This window comes from Eretmochelys imbricata, chromosome 21, assembly GCF_965152235.1.
Source record: "Eretmochelys imbricata isolate rEreImb1 chromosome 21, rEreImb1.hap1, whole genome shotgun sequence".
Lineage (NCBI taxonomy): Eukaryota > Metazoa > Chordata > Testudines > Cheloniidae > Eretmochelys > Eretmochelys imbricata.
The window spans coordinates 15,878,794-15,904,178 of NC_135592.1; the positions used below are offsets into that span (position 1 = coordinate 15,878,794).

Sequence of the window (25,385 nt, forward strand, 5' to 3'; positions counted from 1 at the left end):
GGGTTTAGTTTCAGTTTGGGGCTGGGTGGAGGAACGCAGGGAACCCCAGGGCTGGGGTCTAAGCTCCCTGCTCCCCCAGAAGGACTCGACTGAGGGGTCCTGGTTGTATCCACAACCTCTGTTTTGGACTGTGTTCCTGTTGTCCAATAAACCACCTGTTTTACTGGCTGGCTGAGAGTCTCAGTGAATCCCAGGAAGAGGGGTGCAGGGCCTGGACTCCCTCACACTCCGTGACAACTGGTGGCAGTTGACAAATATACATGCATATCTTATTTGCATACTAACGTTTACCAGTCTCCTAGCTCAGTAGGAGCTCTAAGTTAATTAGTTTGAGGACCCATTGTCTCACACTCCTTAATGTTTCTCTTCCTGACAACTATATTTCAACAAAGGCTTCAAGTAGCATTTCTTTAATGAATTATAATTTCAATATAATTCATTCTACTTTCACAATCCCTCCTTTTGGTCAAGCTACACAATGACCAACAATGACTGGGTTCCACATATCGATCATTCTTTATCTCTCTGTTCATCAGTGATTTTTAAAATCATCAAATTAGCACTCTGGTTTGGGGCAGCTGTCTGTGTTGCATGCCTGACACAATTTTGGATACAACAGGAAAGTAACTGAAAACATACAAAAATTATTAGGATTCCAAACAGGAGAGTTAGGGCTCCCTGAAACAACCAGTTTCCTATGCCAGAGAAATTGAAAAGGTTACTTAGCCACTTCCATAAAGAACTTGGCTCTTTGTGGGGAAGATATGCGATTTGTTCTAAGTGGCTAGCACGATCTATTACCTCATTGGTGTTGTCTGGTATATACACACAGCAGTCTTTTCCAATGAGAGCACAAGTCCCTCCTTTTGCCGTCAGCACCATGTCCAATGCCTGACGGTTTTGGGAGGGCCATCTGTCGGATTGCCCCTGTTTCTTTGGCCAGGACTCTTAGACTTTCTCCGGTGTCATTTGCCATTATTTCAACTACCGCTTGTAAACTTAGGAGCCTTTTTGCATGGTGTATTACTCCTCCTAATGGTATGAAGGAACCGCCAATGGCCTCTTCCCAGGGTAAGGGACTTATGTTATTTACATACCATTGGGCATCTGTTAAGTCCCTTCTTTTTCGCCTGAAATTGCGGAGGCGTTCAAGGGAAGGTTCCTAGCATTCGGAATTGTGGGAAGAATCGGGTGGGATAACATATTCCTGACCAATTAGCTGGTAGTGCGGTATAAGCCCTGGTCCCACACACCCAGTGATGGCCTATTAAGGCTGGGAAGGTTGCTTGCACCCATTTGTCATATAGGTGTTTGCAAAGGAGGAGGAGTATCCCCCAAAGGGTACAGAGTAATTCTCCTTACGAGGAGTGGTGTTATTTGCATGACATTGAAAGATTGTATTGTTTTCACTAAGGTTACTGTAGGGGGAACATGAGATTGATTTCTCTGTTTGATCCCAGGTTGAGAAAAAATTCATATCTCCATATCCGGCCAACCACTTTTTAGTTTTGTTTGAATAATCCCATACGCCATTGGCCACAATATGCTGAAGGCAACGGCTTTTCCCCAGATCCAGCCCTGTCCCATTACACACCCAACACCAATGACCTTTTCCCTCCACCACACTGATCCATTGAGATGCATTTATTCCCACCACTTCCCAAGTATCATTGCTGTTCCATATTTTGTTAAACAGACGAGGCCCTCCAGTGAGGTCTGGGGACTTGAGTGGGATAGCCAGGACAGGAACACCAGTTTGAGAGTGGGCTGGGATGTGGCTGCAGACCCAGCAATTAGAAATATTAAGGGTCTGAGCTATCCACACCTGCTGCCAGATAAAAGAACTGTCACCGTGGTCTCCCCAGACCGTAAGATGCCAGCAGCCGAGAAACAGCGTCTGCTTCTGGCAACCCTTACGAGAGCATAGATTGTAAGGCGTTGCAGACTGTTCCTCTACATCTTCTTCTGGAGTCAAAATTGACTCTGCGTCATCCTGAGGTGACGATTGGTTCTCTGGGGATGGTGCTTTCTTACACTGTGAAGCATGTATCCACGCTGCGATGCCAGATAGTCTAACAGCCGTCTGTGTAGTAAGCAGTACCTGATGAGGACTCTTCCACCGGGGCTCCAAGGCGTGCTTTCAATGAGGGCGCCATACGTAGAGCCAATCGCCTGGCTCGAGGCTGTGGCAAGCATTGGAGGTGGGTTCCGTGGGCCAGGTGGCTCGAACCTGTGAATGGAAGTGACTTACAGCTTGCATTAGTCCTTCGCATTACTGAAGGAGCGCACTGTGAGTCAAGTTCAAATCTGGAACGGGAGTAATGGTCGTCGTAGCTCGCATAGGGCGTCCCATAACAATTTCAAAGGGACTTTAATTTATGCCTTTGGGATGGAGTGGATCTCGTGTCCATAAGAGCTAATGGTAAGGCTACGGGCCAGCTTAATCCTGTAGAGTCACAAATTTTAGCAAGCTTATTCTTAAGTACACCGTTTCGTCTTTCAACTGCCCCTGCACTCTGTGGGTGGTAGGGACAGTGCAACAGGTGTTTGATGTGCGATATACGGTCCAGGTGTTGAACAAGTTGTCCAGTAAAATGTGTACCCCGATCCCTGGACAGAGTAGCAGGAATTCCCCTGGCAGGCCTAATATGATTTAACAAACATTAGGCAACAGACAGCGAGTCAGCCTTGTGTCAAGGAAAGGCTTCAATCCAACCAGCGAATAAACATACCATAACCAATATCAATTCATATTGTTGACACTTAGGCATTTGTGCAAGAACGGTGCTTGAGGCAGGCCCCGGAACCCCTGGGCCGCTTTTACAGGTTTACCAATATTATGGCTTTGGCAAATGGTACAGGCTGCACAGTGGCGGGCTGCAAAAGAGCTAAAATGGGGGGCCCACCATCCTGTCTTAGTTACAGCAGAGACCATCCCCTCCTTTCCGACACACGCTACACAGTGTAGCAGGGCGGCCGGAGATGGGTAGAGTGAAAAGGGGGCTACAAAGGCGCCAGTAGGCGAGCGCCAAAAGGAATCGGGATGTAGAGAGCAACCTTGGGCAACCCAGGATTCTTTCTCGGTTTCTGGGGCAGAGTCTTGGAGCAGGGTGAGGTCAGTGAGGGACCAGGAGGGTAGGAGGAGAGCGGAGAACAAGGGAATCAGACATTTCAACTAGGCAGTCACAGCACGCAGGCAGGGGGGTAAGCCTTGGGCAACAGGGTCTAAAGTGGCAGAGAAATAAGCCTCTGGTCGGTTCTTTTCTCCGTGCATCTGAGTGAGAACTCCAAGTGCACACCCAGGTTGTTCATGGCAGAAAAGGGTAAAAGGCTTAGAATAGTCAGGCAGCCCTAAGGCAGGGGCAGAAGCCAAACCCTGTTTGAGGGGAAAAAAGGCAGAATTGGCCTCAGGGGGCCACGGCATGGGGTCAGGCACAGAGAATCGAGTGAGTTCCTGGAGAGGTTTTGCAAGGAAGGCATATTGGGGAATCCATTGTCTGCAAAATCCAGCCATGCCTAAAAACTTCCAGACCTGGCGTGGGGAGCAGGGTCGGGGAAAGCTAAGGATAGCTTGGATGCGGGTGAAAGTGCACGGGAACCCTGGGAGAGGAGAAAGCCGAGGTATGTGACAGAAGCTTGACAGAGTTGTAGTTTAGAGCGAGAAGCTTTGTCCCTTATTTGCTAGGGCAGTAAGGAGCACTAAAGAGTCAGTTTCAGAGGCAGACAATGAAGGGGAACAGAGGAGTAGATCATCTACATATTGGACTAGTGTGGACCTGGACGGGAAAACAAGGTCAGCAAGGTCTCGGGCTAATGCTTGGGAAAAATATGACGGGCTTTCAGTATACCCCTGGAGCAGTGTGGTCCATGTGTACTGTTGCCCCTTGTAAGAAAAGGCAAACAAGAACTGGGAGTCAGGGTGAACCAGGACAGAAAAGAAAGCAGAGCACAAATCAACAACAGTAAAATGAGTTGCATCTGGTGGGATAGAAGCCAGAATCTTTGAGAGAGGCAAGTTTTGATTCTGTCCATCTATGATTTGCCTCTTCCCACCACTGCATGAAACAATCAACCTCTCCTCTTGCCAATTTAGTTTTAGGTTGGCCGAGTTTGTCTTTTAAGACGTCTACTCGGTCTTTGTCCCAAGATCCTAACAGTGGCCACTGAATTCTGGGATTCTCCCAAGTTAGCCTTTTGCATTCCCATACACATCTCCCCCCCGTGCCCCCCCCCCCCAAGGTCAGCCTTTTGAAGCCATCCCCCACCCATGTCATGAGGTTTTCTGTTCATTAAAACACAACAATGCTAGCAACAAGACAAACACCACAGACAAACAACCACAAAACACATATCCATGGTATTCTGAGTTATTCTTCCGCTGGTGCCAGCTTGCTTGTAGAGTCTAAAAATAAAAGAAACAATTTCCACCCCCCTGGTGGGGACAGATTATTGCTTAATAATAATACCACTTTCTTTTCCAAATTCCCTTGCTAATTGCAGGAAAAACAGAAGAATTACCTCCAGGCTGTACTTATTTTGTTCTATAGTCAGGCTAGTGAATTACCCCATTCACTGGTCATTTATGAAATTCATGAGGTGGTGTACCTCAGTTTCCCCTCTTGTGCAACAGACCATGTTTGCAATAGTTTCTCTGCTGTACCAAGCTATAAGTTTATTCTCAGGTAATAGCTGAGACACAGCTTCAGATTTTAGCACTATACACACACACAAAATTCTCTTTTGCCTAACATCCCTTGAACTGTGATTACTCTTTTACACAACTGTACCCCGATTACACTTCCATCTTGTACAACTAGACACAACCAGAAGCAGCCAAGTTAAGTTCCAATAGAAACCCCTTATATCCTTTAGTGATTTTGATTACATTACCCAATAGTAAACAATTTTGATCAGATTCTCTCTCTGCCTGCTGCCTGCAGCAGTCCCTTATAGATCATTTCTGTGGGAAAAGGGCCCATTTTCCCTCAGAATAGCTGTAAAGGCTTCTGGGGACAGAAGCGTAGTGGTGGTAGTAGCCACTCTACCTGACCCCCTTAGCCTAGACCATTTTTCCAGAAATTTACAGGAGTCCGGACTCTTCCTAAAATACATAAACTGAGCCGGCGTTCCTTTTAGGGAACTGTCCCAACTTAGACGTCTGGTTACCTATACAGGAGGACTTCACATGACTTATGAGGAGAGGCTGAGGGAGCTGGGATTGTTTAGTCTGCAGAAGAGAAGAATGAGGGGGGATTTGATAGCTGCTTTCAACTACCTGAAAGGGGGTTCCAAAGAGGATGGCTCTAGACTGTTCTCAATGGTAGCAGATGACAGAACGAGGAGTAATGGTCTCAAGTTGCAGTGGGGGAGGTTTAGATTGGATATTAGGAAAAACTTTTTCACTAAGAGCGTGGTGAAACACTGGAATGCGTTACCTAGGGAGGTGGTAGAATCTCCTTCCTTAGAGGTTTTTAAGGTCAGGCTTGACAAAGCCCTGGCTGGGATGATTTAACTGGGAATTGGTCCTGCTTCGAGCAGGGGGTTGGACTAGATGACCTTCTGGGGTCCCTTCCAACCCTGATATTCTATAATTCTATGATTCACACACCAATCACACAAGAAGGAAAGTCGGGTTCGTCAGAGCGATGCCCGGTGCAACACACGAAAGGAGCCCACAGGCTACTGCCTCAATCGCTCTTGCTTTCACACCAAGGATTTTACCCAAGGCGCAGTACGGCTGCGATTGTGCAGATTTCACTCACTCAGACCGTGGGGAGAGGAACCCTTTGGTCAGCCGATCACCGGACGGAGATGGCGCCCAGACTCAAACACACCACAGGCGGGACGGATAGACACAGAGACAAGACAGTTCTCAGTCCGGACAAAACACAGAAATAATTACCTGACCAGATTCCTGATGTCAGATCCCGGGATCCCTACCAGAACAGAGTGGGAACCAACAGGTTCGATGGCGTAGACTTCACTGTGGTCATGCACCCTTCCATTCTGGCGGAGGACCGCTCGGGCCAAATGCCCAGGTGCCAGCTTGCCACGGCCATCCTAAGAACAGGCAGGAGTCACACGGCCCCAGTGAAGACGGTTGCCATCTCGATGGAACCTCCAAATTGTCAAAGTCAGATTCAGGACTCACATAATTTGTCAGACCACTCTGTTTATTAGCAAAGCACTTTGCTAATGCACCCAGATGTGAGCCCCTCTCTGGGGTTCAAGATAACTTATTTATACAGCTAAGCCAAAGCCAATTTAACATAAGAGACAAAAGAAAGAGAAACTGACAAATATACATACATATCTTATTTGCATACTAACGTTTACCAATCTCCTAGCTCAGTAGGAGCTCTAAATTAATTTAGTTTGAGGACCCATTGTCTCACACTCCTTAATGTTTCTCTTCCTGACAACTATATTTCAACAAACCCTTCAAGTAGCATTTCTTTAATGAATTATAATTTCAATATAATTCATTCTACTTTCACAGTCTCTTAGGCTGCATCTGCACTGTTAAATCTGTCATACAGCTGGGGTCAAAGAGGGATCATCCCAACCCCTCTCCCACAACTGCTCCTGAAAAAACCTGTCCCATTGAGGGGGACAAACAGTTGGATTCAGTGCCTGCTGTAGCCAAGAAGGCCAATGGCATTTTGGGATGTATAAGTAGGGGCATAGCGAGCAGATCGAGGGACGTGATCGTCCCCCTCTATTCGACATTGGTGAGGCCTCATCTGGAGTACTGTGTCCAGTTTTGGGCCCCACACTACAAGAAGGATGTGGATAAATTGGAGAGAGTCCAGCGAAGGGCAACAAAAATGATTAGGGGTCTAGAACACATGACTTATGAGGAGAGGCTGAGGGAGCTGGGATTGTTTAGCCTGCAGAAGAGAAGAATGAGGGGGGATTTGATAGCTGCTTTCAGCTACTTGAAAGGGGTTTCCAAAGAGGATGGCTCTAGACTGTTCTCAATGGTAGCAGATGACAGAACGAGGAGTAATGGTCTCAAGTTACAGTGGGGGAGGTTTAGATTGGATATTAGGAAAAACTTTTTCACTAAGAGGGTGGTGAAACACTGGAATGCGTTGCCTAGGGAGGTGGTGGAATCTCCTACCTTGGAAGTTTTTAAGGTCAGGCTTGACAAAGCCCTGGCTGGGATGATTTAACTGGGAATTGGTCCTGCTTCGAGCAGGGGGTTGGACTAGATGACCTTCAGGGGTCCCTTCCAACCCTGATATTCTATGATTCTATGATTCTAAATCCTGCTAGACTGAACTTGGTTGCAGCTGCCTCTGGGGTGGAACACAGCACACGCTGGAGCACTGAACAACAGATATGTGTGTATCTCTGAAACTACAGCTTTGGCCAGTTACTAGAGATGGAATTTGTCCAGGAGTAGTGGGGGGGAGGGGACGAACTGAGGAGTAGGGGGTGATGGGTCTCTCTGTCCCTTCTGAAACGGGGGAGGCTGGTATCTGACATAGGGCGGGTGGGCAAATGCTTAGGATTGTACTCTAAGGGTCAGAGAAGCTCTGTTCTAATCACAGAAGTGGCCTTCCCCAGAGCACTGTCCTGGGAATTGCAGGGCGTCTGCATCTGGGCTGCCTGCGGCCTGGTGCTGTATGGCTTTGTTCTCCAGGGAGCCGCCCTTTTTGAGCGGGACTGAGCTCCCTCCCACCCCAGCCAAGTGAAATTAGATTCTGAGAAACAGTCCTTTTAAGGCCATCCAGGGCAGCAGAAAGGAAAATGCACAAACCCCAGCCTGCAGGGCACTGGGGAGGAGCAAGGAGCTGCAGACTGCTGGAGTTAATCTTTTAACTAAGTGGGTCACCCTGCCCATAAGACGCCCTTAGGTGGTCCCTTGACACAATCCCCCATCCTAGGTAGCTGTTTATCCCTGCAACTCAGGCAGGCCACTTACTTACATATATTTGGTACTGGAATGTTCTGCTGTGACTCCGAGGAACTGCCAGAGCAAGGCCTAGCCGCGGGGTCAGCCCCCTTCACCGCTCCGCCAATGCGCGAATGCCGTCCTGCAGCCTCCCCTGCTAGCCCGGTGCTGGGCTCCGCTCTGTCCCCCAGGCTACGTCAGGAGTTCTCAAACTGGGGGTCGGGACCCTGCAGGGGGTCACGAGGTTATTACATGGGGGGGGGGAATCACGTGCTGTCAGCCTCCACTCCAAACTCCACTTTGCCTCCAGCATTTATAATGTGTTAAATGTATACAAAAGTGTGTTTTAATTTATTAGGGGGTCGGACTCAGAGGCTGGCTATGTGAAAGGGGTCACCAGTGCAAAAGTTTGAGAACCACGGGGCTACGTCTACACTTGAAAGACTACCTCTTCCGCCTCGATGCTACGTATGAGGACGGGAGGGGTTCTCCCATTGCGGGTGTTTAACCAGCTGGCTTGACGGAAGAATTCTTCCATCCACCTAGCACTGTCTATGCCGGGGGTGAGGTCAGCTTCCCTAGGTCTCTCCGGGGGGTGGATTTTCACACCCCCGAGAGATGACGCGATCCTGCTGTAACTTTTTCGGTGTAGACCAGCCCTCAGTCCTGACCTGGAGCTCTCTGCTGTCCCAGGCCTGAGTCCAGGCATACTTGAACCTAGGCTAAGATCACCAAACTCCTTTAATGAGTGACTGACCGTAAGGCCTGGCCTCAACTAAAAAGCTAGGTTGACCCAGCTGTGTTGCTAAGGGGTGTGGAAAAACCCATTCTGCCGAGTGACATAGTTAAGCCAACTTCACCCCCGGCATAGATAGTCCTAGGTCAATAGAAGAATTCTTCTGCTGGCCTAGCTACGGTCTCTTGGGGTAGAGGGGGGTGCGGTGGGGTGGGGGGATTAACTACAGTGGGGGGAGGACCCCTCCTGTTGCCATAGTGAGTGTCTACGTTGCAGTGTCGCAGCCCTGCCACTTGTGAATGTCAAGTGTAGACAAGCCCTAAATCAGGAGTTTTGCGGAATATTTTATGTAGCTCTTTCATTACTGCAAGATCTCGACCTCTCCTGACAGAAGAACGACAGCCTCATGCTGCCAACACTCAAGGGGGCAATCTCACCGGGACTGTGTGGGCAGGTGGAGTTTGCAGCCTCACCTCTCAGTCTAAAATATCTATAGTGCAGTGATGGCGCCGTATTGGAGGGTCTCACTGTCTTCAGTGCACTTATTCTCCTCAACCACCTGTGAGGCAGGGCAGGGGTATTACCCCATTGTACAGACGGGGGACCTGAGGCACAAGGAGGCTGTGACTTGCCCTAGGTTACAGAGGGAGTCCGAGAGAGAATAAGGAATGGCCCCCAGATCCAGGCTTTCCCCTCCCCTCTTGCCCCCTCCCCTGCAACCACTGAACCATGCTTCTTTTTCATCATGTCTGTAACACTAAAGCTGGCAGAGGCCGTTAACTCTTCTGGCTGGTGTGTGGCGTCAGTCTGGGCAAACCCGTCTGTATCTCTTGGGAACTTGCCCTGCTGCTTTCACTGATGTTGTGCCAAAGAGCACAAGGCTGCGTGTTCCCACCGGGTGCACGGTCCTTGGAATAATCTCTCTACCTGGCCGCATGGCACCAGAGAAAGCACTGTCCCAACCGCTCTACAGCCCAGTGCCGTCGGGCTGGCGGGGGCAGAGGATGAGACCGGCCCTGGAAGGGTATCGGGGCCTGCAATGCACTGAGAAGCCAGTTTAGATGATGAATTATGTCTTGTTCTGTCCTTGGGGGTTAGCTGAAGGCCTGATCCTGATTGATTACTCAGCACTTTATAAAACTTGAGGTCGCACATGGAGGGCCTCAACTCGGTGGTCTCCATCTGATACCCTTTTGGCACTGAGTTTCCAGGAAAAGAGGAGACCCCATGGGAAGCCCCACTTTCCACCCACGACAGTCAAGTTAGAACTTCAGGGCTGGCCTAGACAAATGTCACAAAACATTTAATTGCCTTGTCAAGTCTGTGGGCATGTCTCTAGATATCCTGGGCTTCCTTGATTCTCTTCTCTGGCGTTGGATCCAAGATAAAACTACAATCTCCCAGGAACAGGGAGGCCATGTGGAAGGCTAATACTCCAATAGCACGTGCAGTTGGGGCATTGGGAGGACTGCGGAGTCTGGGTATACATGGCACAGTGACAGATGTTGTCTCTTGCCTTTATCTAGGATCCCCTTCCCCTCTCTCATCCTCACCAGCAGATGCAGGACAGATGTTCAGATTCTAGTGACATTTTTCAGGCTGCTCTTCCAGCCCTCTCCTCCCCCACACTCCAGCTCGCCAGTCCCTGGGGAATGTTGCCCCAGGCCTGTTGCTTTGTCATTCCACTGGGAGATAACCAGGGCTCTGAATGCGGGGTGAGACTTCTCTTCCTCTCCGCTTTCCAGCTCCCATTCCTTTACCCTTTTATAACGGTGAGTTGCTGGTTCTCTCTGGCCTGGTGAAGAGTACAGGGTCAGTCATGCCCAAAGGGGACAAAAATTCTCACGTCCAGAGGTGATACTATGGTGAGGGGTACTTTAGGTTAACAGCACTTCTCCTGGGCCCCAGATCTGTCTAGATTCCTTTTCTCCCCTAAAATTCCTTGGCCTAGGCGTCCAAGGAAATGGGGAAATTCCTGTACCTCTGGCAAAGCAATGAAGGGGTGTCTTATTTCTCCATGTTGTAGGGTCACAAATCTCTGTTGCGTGCCCTGTGACCCAAGAATCTGATCTCCTGCCCATGCCCCGCCTAGCACTCCAGGGTAGCTGAATCGCCACACTGAGCAGAGAGACGGATCTAGGCCCGGCCATGGGCCAGATGAAGAGCTGCTGAAGACACCACTGAGGCAGCCAGTGTGTGTCCCATATACCAAACGCATCCCACCACTCTTCCCTTACACCTAGGGGCGCCTGCACTAACTACAAGTGCCAGAATGCTATGCTCCAGCTCCAGGCAAGAAAGTTCTGGGACACAAGTGGAAACATTGCTGGGATTTGCAGGCAATGCCAGCATATGCAGCTCCAATCTGTGCATCACGTGACTTAGGTGCAGAGCGTATGTCCTTGGTTGGAGCCTACACACCTGGGTTTTGAGATGTCCCTCTGACATTAGGATCTTTCCCCGGCACCTGCGGGGTGTCCTGGGTTCTAATTGCACCATCCAGTGGTTGTCTTGCTCAGTGCTCTTGGGGTGAATCTGTTTTTTCCTGTCTGTTTCCCACAGGATGCCGAACTGGGGCGGAGGGAAGAAATGCGGCGTGTGCCGGAAGATCGTGTACTTCGCCGAGGAGGTGCAGTGCGAAGGCAACAGCTTCCACAAGTCCTGCTTCTTGTGCCGTGAGTACAGCGCCCCACGGGGTCCTGGCCTTTCCATTGACATGGCAATGCCGTGGCCTGCTTGCTCTTGCCAGCAATGTAAACATACCCCTGCCGCTGCAGAGCAGACCCAGACGGCTGACATTTGGCTAATTACTGCTGGGCTGGGAGCAGCTCTCCGTTCTCCTCCAGACGTGGGGAAGGGATTTTTGCAAAGCACTGTGGGTGATATAGGGACTGAAATGTCAGGAGTGCTTTGGGAAAACATCCATGCAACTTCCGCCCCCACATTGCTAAATGAAACACTAACCCTAAACCACATTAGGGTCTAAAGCGCAGGCCAATGCCTAAATGCACCATTTTAAAGCCCTGGTTGTACCATCCCACAGCAAAGCCATGCTAGCGGTGTGGAGGGCTAGAAACTCCATGAGGGCGCATCTCTGCCCTGCCTCTGAATGAAGAAAGAAGGGTTTGTGTGGGACCTTGCTGGCGGCTGGAGTGTGGTCTTTGAACCCTGCAGGACCTGGGGATCTGTGGACAGAGGATGCTGCTTTGCCTTGTGCTTGCTGGCCATTCTGGTGACCAAATGCCTGCAACATACCCGATACTGACAGTTTGGTGCCTGGGCCACCCTCACCCATATGGCAGTCGTAGCCTCAGCCCATCCGTACGGCGGCCTCCACATGCCACCCAGCACTGGAAAGGAGGCCGGCAACTGATGCACTAGCTCCCACCTGGGTGGAGGTCACCTGTGCTCCGAGAAACGCTGGGTTGAGTATTGCAGCTGCTTTCCACTGCCGGCACCTCCTGTCCCAAGCAACGTAGTTCCCCAGAGATCGTAATGGCAGGGGAAGGGGAGGAGTTTCCACAGAATCCGGAGTTTATGCAAGGGCACAGGATCGCCCCACCCGACAGGTGCATTCTGGTGTCTGCTTCCCCTCACAGGAACTGGGGCACGCCTGCGAGCCCCGGTCTTTGTTTGCTTCTCCCCAGCGTAAGGCTACAGCTGAACTACAGAGCCTAGGTACGGCCTGGTGTGGGTGCAGCATAGGCTGACCGAAGGAGTTTTCTGCCTGTGTAGGAACAGCACCTTCCCAAAGGACATTGGCCGGGCCCACAGAAGCACAGTTCTGTCAGCATAACTGCGTCTACACTGGGGCTTTTGCCAGCACTGCTATATTGGCTGTGGGAGTGCTTTTCTCCCCCCGCCCCCAACACCCTCGGGACAGATGTAGCTGTGTAAGTTTTAAATGTAGATTAAATGCCTGATGGCTCAGCTGGTGGGGATTAGCTGAACCGCTGGGCTACATGGGCTCCGAATACCAGCCCAGCTCTGCTACAGGGGGCTTGGGAAGCTCTTAACCCGCAGAAATTCCTGACATAACCCTCCTTACATGGCAAAAACTGTCCTTTTCCTTTTTCCCCCTCCTACTCTCCAAGCACAGAGAGCGCTCGGGGAGCTGCTGCCCAGGAGGAAAAGCACCATATTTAGTCATGGGGATGGGAAGCGCAGATTTAAGATCCCATATTTAGGTGAAAAGTGCTGGGCCTGCAGAGCGTTCAGAGGGGAGCGCTCGGCTCTGTTTGCATTCTTGAAACATTGTTTAAGGGCAAGAAATTTTTCTTCTGGCAAGGAGACAAGCAGGCCACGGGGAGCGGCTTCCTGCTGTAAAAGAGGCTGGCAGTTACCTTCCTCCAGCCTCTTTGTTCCTTTACAGCCGGAGGTAGGTAACTGCCAGCTGGGATGTTGTGAGCCCTGCCCCTACAACTTCCTCTTGGATTATCTGATCCAGCGCTAGGGCTTGGAGGTCAAGTGTGTCTAAGCATCCAAGAGTGCTGTCTGTGTTGCCTGTCGTCGGCTATCTAAGCTGCCAGTCTCCTGATTGGCAGGAGAACACTCCAGTCGGGGTTGGCCTGGGCCGAGCTGGACTTTCTCCTGGCACACACAATTTCTGCTATCGTCCCATGGAACCAATCCCTTGAAGGTTGGAATCACTGACCATCCATTGCAGCCCTCCCCTGCCTGCACCATTCCTGATTAACCCTTAGAACTGTGCAGATGAGCTTTGTAAAGGGATTTCATAATTTGTCGTTTCCCAAATTGCATCCACTCTGCCCACTGGCAGCATTGGGGTTAATGTCAATTTCACCTTTTAACGCTGAACTTCCTGGCTTTTACCTGGGTGGGTGGATCGGTTGTTTTTAACTCATGCCAATGTTCCTGTAAGAATTTTCATCTGTATGTTGCTCTGCACACTCCACATTAACAAAGGTTTTGTCTGGGAATTTCCTTACTCCTTAAAATCTGACACATAATATGTCTTGGGAGGACTGATGCTCTCCGACTTGCTAGTGTGTTCTGGTTGCCCAGAAGCCAGAGATGACTCCTGGCCAAGGTCTGCGGGTGACGTTCCCCTTGTTCCTCTCCAGTGGTCTGTAAAAAGAACCTGGACAGCACCACCGTGGCTGTGCACGGGGAAGAGATCTATTGCAGGTCCTGCTATGGCAAGAAGTATGGCCCCAAAGGCTACGGCTATGGGCAGGGAGCAGGGACCCTGAGCACCGACAAGGGAGAGTCGCTGGGAATCCAATACGAAGAGTGAGTTGGAGCCTTCATTTAAAAAATAGTGACTATAAAAGGGGATTGGAGAGAGGTACCCACATGCCAGCTCTGGGTGCCCCAGTGGGGAGGGGTATTGTGGACCTCGGGGAGCTGCACTGTGGACCCTGGGGAGCTGAGCAGCTCTGCTAGCATTTCCTGTTCTGAAGAGATCCTGCTTTCTACCGCGTCCTTCTATTTCAGTGTAAAGTTCTGCACTCTCCTGACCTCTAGTAATCAGCAGTTTGGCTGGCAGGCTCTTCCCAGCCTTGTAAACGCCAGCCTCTGCCCAGGATCCGCAGACTGGATCAGTCTAGTGCCTGGCTGCAGCTGGGAGTCTAGCTGGGCCATTCACTTGCTGAGACGATGCCCCCTGCCGTTAACAAAGGCAACCCTGAGAACAGAATCAAGCTGGCAGCTAGAACGTGACCTAGCAGGAGCCTAACGAGACCAGTAGCCCTTGCCCTCTTGGGCAGTTCGAGTACCAGGAAGAACAGGAGGCCTCTACTCTGGGGCCCAATACAATCCGAGCTTGGCTTAGGCCATGTCTACACTCAGAATGCTGCAGTGCTTAGGGGGAGACACTCGCTACAGCAAATGCGCGACGGGAGGGGATCTCCCATGGCTGTGGTTAACATACCTCCCCAAGAGGCAGTAGCTCGGTCGATGGAAGAGTTCTTCCATCGACTTAGTGCTGTCTACCCTGGGGTTAGGTTGGCTTGACGTCACTCAGGGGTGTGGATTTTCACACCCCTGAGCAATGCTGCCGGGTTGCACAAATTTTCTTATGTACACCAGCCCTTCAGCTGTGTCTTCGCTGCCCAACAAAGGCGTATGTTTACAGCGTCATTGCTCTGTTGAGGTGGCCTCACTGTAAAATCCCAGAGGTGCTGGAGTTCTTACCTCGATGGAGTTCATCATCATCGAGGCAGATCCCAAAGGGACGTAGCCCCCTTGAAGATGAAGCGCCACCTGGATCAATCTCTAGCTCGGTCCTTCAGACGATCTGGCCGGGTGTTCGGTCTACAGTTAGGTTTGCATGGCAGCCAGGGCTGTGACTTGCAGCTTGTGTAGACTTACCTGCGCTAGCTGCACCCTAGCTAGCTTGCTAAAAATAGAAGTGAAGATGTTGTGGTGTGGACGTCTGTGCAGGCTGGGCAAGGCGGCTTGACCCCCCCGGCTACGTACTCATTTGTGCATCCCAGGGTGATGCCTGCATCACTGTACCCTCATGTCTGTTTTCAGACAGCTACTTAGAATACAGCTAGCGTGGGAATGTCTACATGAGCTGCAACGGCACTCGTGCACACATGCTGCAGTGTAGACGTTCTCTCGGTCCATCATTGGCCACCGAAGCCTTTGGTGCGCACGTGATCCCCGGCTGTGCAGCAGCATCCCTTGGTAAGCGTGCTTTGTAATTCGGTCCATCCTAATAACATGTCCATACCAAGAGAGCTGCTGAAACCGAACCAATGCTGACAGTGGGTGCTGGGTTCGGCTACAGAGAGCTAGTCGGGGTCAATCTCGGGTGCAGGATATAGGGTTGACTCGCCTACCTCCATCGAGTGACGGACTCCGGCACCTCGTGCTGTAAACACCCACCTTTTGGGGGCAGTGCAGACCTCGCCTGGTGCACCTTGCAGAGCTGGTGGGGAAAGGGAAACTTCAGTCAAACAGCAGCAAGGATTTTGACAAAATGTTGTGCTGAAGTCTTGAACTCTCCCCTCCTGCCTTGGCTTATAGCACCTAGGAAGCCATCCAGGCTGTGGGAGGAGCTTCTCCAGCCAGAATTGCTGGCCCCCTGCAACATGATGGGAGCAACAGTGCCTCTAGCCTGCCGTCTCTCATGGTAGCGCCCTGATCCGTCAGGGCCGTGCTTCACTAGTGGAAGCAGGCCCCCCATGGAGCATGCCTGCACTGTGTGCCCCCTGCGGGGAACGTTCTAACCCTTCTCTCCCAGTGTGTAGACGCCCAGAGCTTCCGAAGGGCTCAGCCCCCAACGGGAACCATGTGCTGAGCCCTTCTTACAATCTGGCCCTAGCAGAGACCTCTTTTCTTCTTCCCTGAATGTGGAGCCCCCCGTCTCATCCGCTGCCCCTGTCTGCTGCTGCTTCCCAGTCATGCAGGTCAGGTAACTAAATCTCTCCCTAACTGGAATCCAACAGGAGCCAGCCCCACCAGCCCACCAACAACCCCAATGCCTCCAAGTTGGCTCAGAAGGTGGGTGGTGCCGACGACTGCCCCCGCTGCAGGAAGGCCGTGTATGCTGCTGAGAAGGTGATTGGTGCTGGGAAGGTAAGACAGCAGTGCTGTGGGGGGAGATGACTGCAGGGTGGTGGTTCTTGAGTCAGCATGTGGCTGAGAGCTCTGAAAGGGTCCATGAGCTAGGGCTCATGGTCCAGGGCCAAGCCCGGATGCTATCGTGGGCCAGATGGTCCAGCACCCACAAATGGGGCTGGATTTTCAAGAGAACAGCTAGCGCCCAACGTGCTGTGAGATTTTTTGAGACTCTGGCTCCTCAGGGTGGTGCTGGCCCCTTCTGAAAATTCTGTCTTTATGATACGTGCAGGTGGCAGAGAACCGCATGCATGGGGTAGCCACAGGTCCTCTCCATCTCCCTGATCCCAGGGGATCATGGCTGGTCCCTTCTCCTGACCCCCCACCCCATGCCCTGGGAGGAGAATGATGTGCATCACAGCCCTGGGCTGGAAGACAAGTCTTCTGCAAGGAAACCCCCATGTTGGCATTCTCTCCTTAGGCTCTAGAAGGCTGGATCTGGCTTCCACAGCCCAGTTCACCCAACCGGTGGCTTCCTAAGTCTTCAGACCACTGGTTCCTCTCTCCCCCAGCACTGGCCCCTGCATAAGGCAGGGTGATGAAGTATCCAGACTCTTTGGGTCTTCCCCTGGCCTTGCCCTGTGAACACATACAGCTCTGCTAACGCCTCTGTAGCATCTCCTGCTATTCCAGTCTTAGACTCTGCCTTGCCCCCCAGGACCTCTGTGCAGTCCTGACCTGCAGCACCCTCCACTAGTCCAGCCCTGGGCTCTCGGTACACAGCTCTGCTGATGCCTCTCAGTCCCAGCCTGGGGCCCCCACTGCTAGTCCAGCCCTGGGACCCTGACAAAGTTCTGCCGATGCCCCTAGCCCCATGTGTGTAGCTGAGGCAGAGTCTGACCCACTGGCTCTACAGTCCGGGAAGGCCCCTTCCCTGCACCAGGCCACCCTTCATGTACAGGTGTGTCTTCACTGCAGAGCTAGCCCGGTGGCTTGGCACCTGAGTCTGAGCAGGCAGGTTAGCCTCGCCCGGCCGTGAGCTGCCACATTGCAAAGCCTGACTCATGTTACTGGGTCCTCACTGGGGCTGTGATCCTCGTGGGCATAGCTTGGACTACTGGGGCCATGTCCCATGGTTCTGCATGCTGCAGCAAGCTGAGCTGCTCTGAGTCTCTCCCAGTGAATTGTGGGAGAACTTGTCTGTCCTGGGCACATGGAATTGTGGGAAGGCATCGGAAGGCTACTGGCTTTCAAGTGGGTTTAGCCCAGTGGTTCTCAACCTGTGGCCCACGGGCCACTTGTGTCCCAATCAGCACAGAGCTGCTGCCCATGTGACCTCCTCAGGGCCATAGAGGCTGTATTGGATGCAGCCCGCAATGGTAAATAGGTTGAGAACTACTGGTAGCCTTTTGTGTCCTCACTGCAAAGTGGGTGGGTTACCAGCCTGAGCGGAAATGGAACCAGGCTTGGGCCAGCTAGCCTGGGCTGGAAGAACCACTAAACTTGAGTGAGAGGGTTTTGTGTGTGTGGATGGGAGGGGGGTTAGGGAAAACACCCAGATAAGAGCCCGTTGTGATCCTGCAGTGAAAACAGACCCTTAGAGTAAAAATGGGGGCACAGTGTTTAGTGGGAGACTTTGCCATTCTACATCTTTGAGTAGCTGAAGCTGGAAATGTTGCTGTGTCTAAACAAACTCAGAGAGGATACCAGTGTGTGTGTCTTAAAATGTACTGATCGTTCTTCTGCTGGTGTCATAATTCAGCCTGTTGTCTCCGCCTCCTGCCTCTACCCCAAGTCCACATCTTATTTTCCCAAAGAAGGTTCCATGTTTTCAAAGCCGGGTTTTTTTTTTTGTTTTGTTTTGGTTTTTTTGAACTCCTGTGTCAGCAGCTCTCACTATTTGCAGCTCCATTGATTTATGCATTAGGAATTCTGGGAGCAGCTGGGAGAGCCCGAATTTTAAAAGTCAGCCTGGTGCCTTTGGTCTCAACATCGGGATGTAACTTTCATTGATGCTCTGTTCTGATTCTAGTGCTTTAGGGTGCGTTCATCTCTAGAATACAGAGCCAGGGCTCTCGCCAGATCCCTAGGGGATGCAAATCGAATCGCCACAGCTGGGCTGACTTCAGAGGAGTTTTGTTGATCAACAGCAGCCTAATGTTTAGGAGTTAATTCTTTACAGGGGCAAATCCTAAACTGTGGGTGGCTGGTAGTTTGGAAACAAGGTTAAAGGAGCATGTTTCATGCATGCCTGGTTGAGATCTGGATTAGAACAGCCTCCGAAATCCCACTCGCCTGGGATCTTTTCTGATGAGCCAGTTAGTTTCATCTCACCATGGTAATGGGTGACTTTGCCTGAGCTGATCCAATGGGTGCAGGGGTAGCCCATGCTCCCAGCATGGCTCTGTCTCCACTTTGTGTGCTGAGGTCCTGGGTTCAGTCCCTGATGCAGACAAGCTATCGAGGGGCATTGTGTTACGTGGGGAATGGAATATGTGAGCTAGGCTAGGGCCGGATGCTGCTTCCCAGGAAAATTCTGGCTGTGATTTGGGACTTGCGCTCAGAAGCTTTAAAACCTCTTTAAGGAGGGGCTGGGCACTGGGGTTTGTTGGCAGGAGGATCCTGCCCAGACAAAAGGAAGTGTGATTAAAGCCAGTCCTTCCATGTAATACTGGGGATACCAGCCAGGGCCTACGAAAGGGTAAAGCCAAAGCTATGCTGCTAGAAACAGCTACACTGGGGGGATCTGGGTACCCCAGAGACACACTCGTTGTAAATCCACTGTCCTGTGGAGATTAAGCCACATTTTAACGGTGTCCGACTGGTCTGACCCAGGCTCTAGCATGGTTGAACCCCTTCTGGGGAGAATGGGATTGTGATCGGGGCCTTGGAAAAAGGCACTTTTCACTGGAGAGCTTCCCCTGCGGGCAGGGCCCTGGGGGTGCTGCCGGGGAGAGCCAGGGAACTGACATGCCCTGGGTGCCCTACCGGTGGGGGACTGCCTGAGCGGCCCCCTGCTCTGTGCCCCGCACCCTCTGACCGCGCTCTGCTCCTCTCCCCACAGTCGTGGCACAAGGCCTGTTTCCGGTGTGCCAACTGTGGCAAAGGCCTGGAATCCACCACGCTGGCTGACAAAGAAGGGGAGATCTACTGCAAAGGTGAGCACCCCCCTTCCTGGCGTGCTGGCATCCCCAGGGCCCAGGGGGAAAGAGGACTCCAGAGCAAGGTGCGGGACAGGGTATTGCGGGTGTGCAGCTTCGGGGAGAAGTAATTGCTGACTCCAAACCAGCACAGGAGATGCTAACAATTGTATGTCCTGCTAAAATCCTGGGGGGTAGCTGATGCTGAAACGTGAGTGGACGGGGAAGCGGTCCGAATGGCCCCAGAGGAGCAGGGATGTGCCTGGGGAGCACCCCGTGTATGGCAACAGCGAGCACCCGGATGCTCTAGTGGCCTTGTGGGTGCTTGTGGGTTAATGCCGTGCCAGCCACACAGGCTGGAGAACCACTGGGTCTCGCCACATCTAGCACCTACAAATGACCTCCCCCTGCTCCACCTGGGCCATAGCCAGGCTGGTCTAGGTTTGTGGGGGCAGCTGGGGGCCTCTGGAAGGGCCAAGTGACTCTAACATGTCAGTGTCTTGCAATGGGAGTCTGTAAAACCCCTGATGCTTCTGCTTTTGAAAGAGGTGGGCAGTGCCCACCCTGCCTGCCCTAGTAGCCCCAGGGGGGCAAGGGCATCAGTGCCTTCATTTACTCTTCCTGCCCATGAGGCTGTTGCCACCACATCCTCTTCCCCCCCCCCCATAACCCTCCCCAGGGGAAAGCCAGGCTCCCTTGCAGCTGCTCCCAAAGTGCTGGAGCTGACCCCTGGGTTGCCCAGGCATGACTGGCTGTGTGTGGCCCCAGCTCTGTGCAGGGGAGCCCCCCCTGCCACTGCCTGGGTTTGTGTCCCTTCCGGTTGATTTCCGGAGCGGATGATCGCACACCTTTCATTGCACCAAACTCTCTGCCAGAAACCAGAGACTCTGCCATCCCTGATTATCCTGTGAGCTCTGCCCAGGGCTTACTGACAGTGAATCTGGGGGGTTGTCACTGGATGAGGGCCAGTGTGTGGGTGGGATCTAGGAGAAGGGAGAGAGTTCCATGTGAGCCTGATCTCTGGGGCTTGGTTGGGAACACTTGTCCACATCTAGCAGTAGAGGTGAGAAATTAACCCAGGATAAACTTTAAACCCCCTCCCCTGGCAGCCAGCTAACAAGGGCACCTATCTGCAGGCTGGAGGAGAGTTGCAGTGGATAGGGAACCAGGCTGGGAGCCAGGACACCTGGGTTCTACTCCCAGCTCTGTCACTGACATTGCAGCGTGACCTTGGGCAAGTCCGTTCCCCCTCTTTGTGCCTCAGTTTCCCTATTGGGGGTAACGACAGTGGCCCTCATTCATAAAGGGCTTTGAGATCCTCTGATGAAAGGTGTTAACCACTCCCCATGTGCTTGTTTCTTCACCCTGTTTCTGCCTGCCTGAGAGATGGGGCCTAATCTGAACTCTGGGAACAAGCCTATTTCAGCACTGACCCCACACCGTAAAACCACCTCCCCCGCATCCCTATGTCCCCTGTGGCTGGCACCCCTCCCTTCCCTGTGTCGTCATCACTCATGGCTTCTCCCCTCCCGCAGGATGCTACGCTAAGAACTTTGGGCCCAAGGGGTTTGGCTTTGGGCAGGGAGCCGGTGCTCTCATCCACTCCGAGTGAGCTGTCAGGATTGGCTCCTCTGCCTCTCCCCTGCAGTGCTGAGCGCTTCGCCGATACCAAGCTCATCCAGACTGACCTTCAAACGTGGATCAAGGCAGCCCGATCCTTCCCCACTTCCTGCCAGTGCTTCTGTCAATAAACTCCTGCTTATTCTAACTAGACCACCACCCACTTACCTGCTGGTTTCCTGATCCAAAGCTCACCGAACGAATCGGGAATCTTCCTGTTGACAGCCGTGGGCTTTGGCTCAGGATTGAGCAGCATAGGCCAAATGGCCTTGACACCCGCTCACACACATGCAGAGAACTTTCCACTCAGCTGGGGCGCCTCACTTTGTAGGTGGTAGGCTCACCTGTGAAACCTGGATGCTTATCTAGATCCTCTGAGGCTCTGAATGCAGCCATCCACTGGGACGTCAGAGGAGTGTAACAAGCCTTACTCGATTGTTCATAGATGTAAAAAAAAAATCAAAGCTGGCAAATGATTGGGGCTTGTGGGTGGGTTATTGTTCCTCTGGAGATAGAGGGAGACAGAGATCCAGTGACTGATGTGAGTGAGAGATACAGACGAGGGAGAGGAGAATATTTTTTTAATAGTGTATTGTATTTAAAATACTAATTGGAGGGACAGTCCAATATAAATCACTGGCCAGCTCCCCAGTGGCATACATCGGCATAGTTCCATTGACTTCAATAGAGCGATGTGAAGTTATACCCTGGTTCTAAAACTAGTGTGCTTTCAGAAGTGGCCACTGACTCAGATTGCCTCGGTTTTGGGGAGCCAACAGGGTCCTGATCTCTTTCAGAACCACTGCAGCTCCCACTGACTTCAAATGGGTACTTGGCACGTCTGAAACTCCAGCCCCAAGCTGCCTGGTATGGTGTTCCTAAAAACCGATGCCCAGCGTCACTGGCTAACTTGGACACATTTGGCTGAGATTTCTCTTCCCGCGTTACTAACAGCACCTTAGCCTATTAACCCAAGAGCGTGGAAAAAAGCCAACTTGTTTTTCACTGTTTGTGCCACTGTTTTGTGTTTCGCTCAGCTTGAACACTGATATCAGTTTCGTGCTTGTTTCATAGTTGATGCCACCGTGTTTGGGTTGCAAACTCTGTTGGGGAATGTTTGTATGTTTTTAAAAAAAAACGGGCCAGTTTTGTCCTCGGTTACGGTGCTATATAAACAGACAAATGTGCCCTGGTACCATTCTCCTTGGGGGGCTTCAGGTGCGCCTTTGCTTTCATGGGCTCAGATGCCATCTGACGCCTTGAGCAGAATAGAAAGATGCAAAAACTGACCAAGGAATACTAGAACATGGGATCACACGGAGCGTTCTTTGGGTTTATACCTAAAACTTCACTAATTCACTTGGCATCATTCCCTCCCTTCAGGGTGTTACCTGAGCAAAGCTCACAGCTCACAAACATTTCTCCTGTTTCCTCCTGAAGCAGGGATGTCAAGGACTCCACAGACCTTTTCCACAGTGCGGGAGAAACATTATGTTGCAATATTTCTACGGTATGTGCCATGTGCAAGGATTGCGTTCAAGCAAAATTATGTATTCAATAAAGCTCTGAGCATGAGGCTCTTGTTCAGTCTCTTCTTTCCCTAGCAATAAGAGGAGTGATTCGCCACATGAGAGGAGAATGCCTTCTTTGGCTTCATGTGAAACTGACTCTGTAGGAAGGGAACTGGCTGCTTCCTTTAGAGACCTGGATCAAAACTACTTCATTACCCCACTGCTTGTGTCATCAGCAGCATTTGAACCTGGGACCGTCAGTGTTACAAGCAGCTATTTCCACTGCATGCATCCGATGAAGTGAGCCGTAGCTCACGAAAGCTCATGCTCAAATAAATTTGTTAGTCTCTAAGGTGCCACAACTCCTCGTTTTTCTTTAAGCAGCTAACTGTAGCTCAGAGGTGGGCCAACTACGGCCCGCGGGACCATCCTGCCCAGCCCTTGAGCTCCTGGCTGGGGAGGCTCGCCCCCGGCCCCACCCCTGCCCTGGCTGGAAGCAGTATTAGACTCTTCTAGGAGCAGCCTATGGGAAACACAGGCCATATGCTCTGCTAAGGTAGGTTACACTGTATTAACTAGTCGGGTCACAAGTGGCATGAGTTTAATCTCACCCCAGGGCCCCGATTTCTCCACCCCCCCGATGCCCAGTCAGTGGCCATCTGAGCCCAGGGCAGGTGCGACTCTGAGTCAGGCCTGGGCTGTAAGAGCAGAGCTACCTGGTTAACCCTCATTAACTTCGCTCACAAATGGACAAGTCCCCAAGCGCTGCAGTGTGGGTAAGGACCCCAGGCTGGAGCTGCTGCCCCCGAGGGGGCTCCAGGGGTCTGGATCCTTCATTCACCATCTTCGCCTGGTTCCCAGGAGCTCTTTCCATCACCGCTCTGGCATAAGAGCACTCCGTGGGGAGGCTCTGTCTGGGCAGGGGCTCTCACCGCAGCTGTGCAGCCAGGCCCCACCTCGCAGCTTGTCTCCCTAATGGCGCCGGAGCCTGGCTAGGGACAGAGCGTGCTCTCCTCGCATGGAGCAGGGACGCCTCAGTAACAGCCAGAAGTCTCTCTCGGCCTGCCTGGTTGTGCAGCAGGAGGGCCCAGCTGTTTGTGGTGCGGAGGTCAGTGCCCTACGGGGGACAACTGCCCCTGCTGTCAGACCACAGCGAGGACACTGCTGAGAACAAGGCTGAGTGGGTCTCATTTGCCCCCAAGGGATCTGTCTAAAGCCCAGCTCCCCCCTCTGCGCCATAGGGGTGTTGACACTGTTGAAGATCTACAGGTGGACAGAGCTGACGTGTGCTAATACTCGACCTACTAGGCACCCTCCATGCTAAAGAGAGGCTACGGGAAGACACAGTTCGGGGCTGAGAGGCAGCAACACAGTTGTGTGGGGAGCCCAGGGCTGGAATCGCAGGGCGCTGCAGGTCAGGATTGAGGTCCAGGGCTGTGTGTGGCTCAGAACTGAAAGGGGGGGTGGGGCCCTGCAGGCCAGGAGCAAGGGGCACTTTCAGAATGGGGGTGGGGGTGGGGAACAGTTGTAACACCTCTGTGGGGCTTTAGGCCAAAGGTTTGGCTCCTAGCTGGACCCATAGGGATCCAGAGACCTTTTTGTGGTAAATGGTATTGGTTTCTTTGCCAAATCCCCAGCCACCACCAAGGGGCAGGGTATGCTGGGCCCTGATGATAGGACTTGGTAAAGCACAAGGCTGGGGGTGATGTCCAATCTACCGTGCCCTTCAGTTACCCTGGCACAACTGGGGCAGATTGATCTGAGCTCTGATCACTGGCTCCATGACAATGATGGGAAGTTGTCCCTATACCCGCTGGCAGCAGGACTGCGGTGTTAAGGGACTGGCTCCGCTCGGCTGCTCCTTGGGAAGGGAAGGGCTGGGGCAATTCAGAATCTGAACCCAGCAGAGTTGGGTGAGTGTCTGTGCCCTCTGCTGGCAGACTCCTGGGCACTGCAGGCTGAGATACCAGGAGGGGCTCCAGGGTCCCAGCCATTAGATAGGGAGGGGAGGGGCTGGGAATTTTCCCACGGAATGCATCTGGATCAGAAGGTTTCTCAGGTGCAGGTGGAATTTTGAGGGGGATGGGTAGAGAGAGGCCAAATGACCCAAAATAGCCAGTAGCTAGGGCCATCACCTGGGAGCACTGGGTTGAATCAGGCAGAGTAGGTCCCCTACATCCCAGATGAGGGCCCTAACCCCTGGGCTATTGGCTTTTTTAAAAGGTCTTGGTTTCCTCTCAGGGCAGAACAAAACCAAATCCCCAGCGCTGATGTTTTCTGTGAAAGGGAAGTGGCGTTTTCCAGCCAGCTGTAATGGGGAGGTCACTTAAGAGTCTGGCACGTGTCTGTTTGAAGCAAGCTTTTCCCCCCCCTTAGGTAGGAAGGTTGCCCCAGTTGTTAGTGTGTTAGCATGGGACTGGGGAGACCTGGGTTCAAGGCCCTGCTTTGCATGAGCTGGGGCACGTCCCTTAGCCTTGCTCTGCCTCAGTCCCCCAGCTGTACAATGGAGCTAATACCCCGCAAGGGCACACAATGGTAAATGCATTACAGGCTCTGAGGTGCCCAGATGCTTCTATGCTGGGGGCAAGATAAACACATGAGCCTGATTCAGCACAAACGCTGGCAGGTTTCACAGGCTGGGCCGGGGCTGGTTGGGGTTGGTTTGGCCCATGTACACTGTTATCTCCGTGCATGGAGCCCAAGGCGATGGGGGGCTATGCAAGCGTTAAGGCCAACGGAGACGTTTGCTGTATTATCCCCGCACTGGGCGAGACCTCTGCAGTCACTGCCTCCGAGAGACCATGTCCTCTCTCAGGGCTGTGCTCTTGGTTCCCTGTGCAGTCCTGGCTCCCCGGCATGCAAAGCCAGGCTAACCTAACTGGGGATCCTCCCCCCAAAACACCCTCCTTCCTTTGCTGGTTTGCCCTGCAAATCAGAGGGGCGTTGCC

The 25,385-nt window shown here is 52.2% G+C and overlaps 1 protein-coding gene across 1 annotated transcript in view; it reads left to right on the top strand.

Annotated features, from left to right (window-relative positions):
* The window catches only part of CSRP1 (cysteine and glycine rich protein 1), a 40,677-nt gene extending 18,176 nt beyond the window's left edge, over positions 1-22,501 (top strand). Inside the window, exons 2-6 of the mRNA XM_077839360.1 lie at positions 11,199-11,311; positions 13,721-13,889; positions 16,055-16,184; positions 19,231-19,324; positions 20,842-22,501. Of these exons, the coding sequence (XP_077695486.1) occupies positions 11,200-11,311; positions 13,721-13,889; positions 16,055-16,184; positions 19,231-19,324; positions 20,842-20,918 (582 nt within the window). The 5' untranslated portion in view covers position 11,199 and the 3' untranslated portion in view covers positions 20,919-22,501. The remainder of the gene's footprint in view (positions 1-11,198; positions 11,312-13,720; positions 13,890-16,054; positions 16,185-19,230; positions 19,325-20,841) is intronic.
* Positions 22,502-25,385: the final 2,884 nt, after the last annotated feature.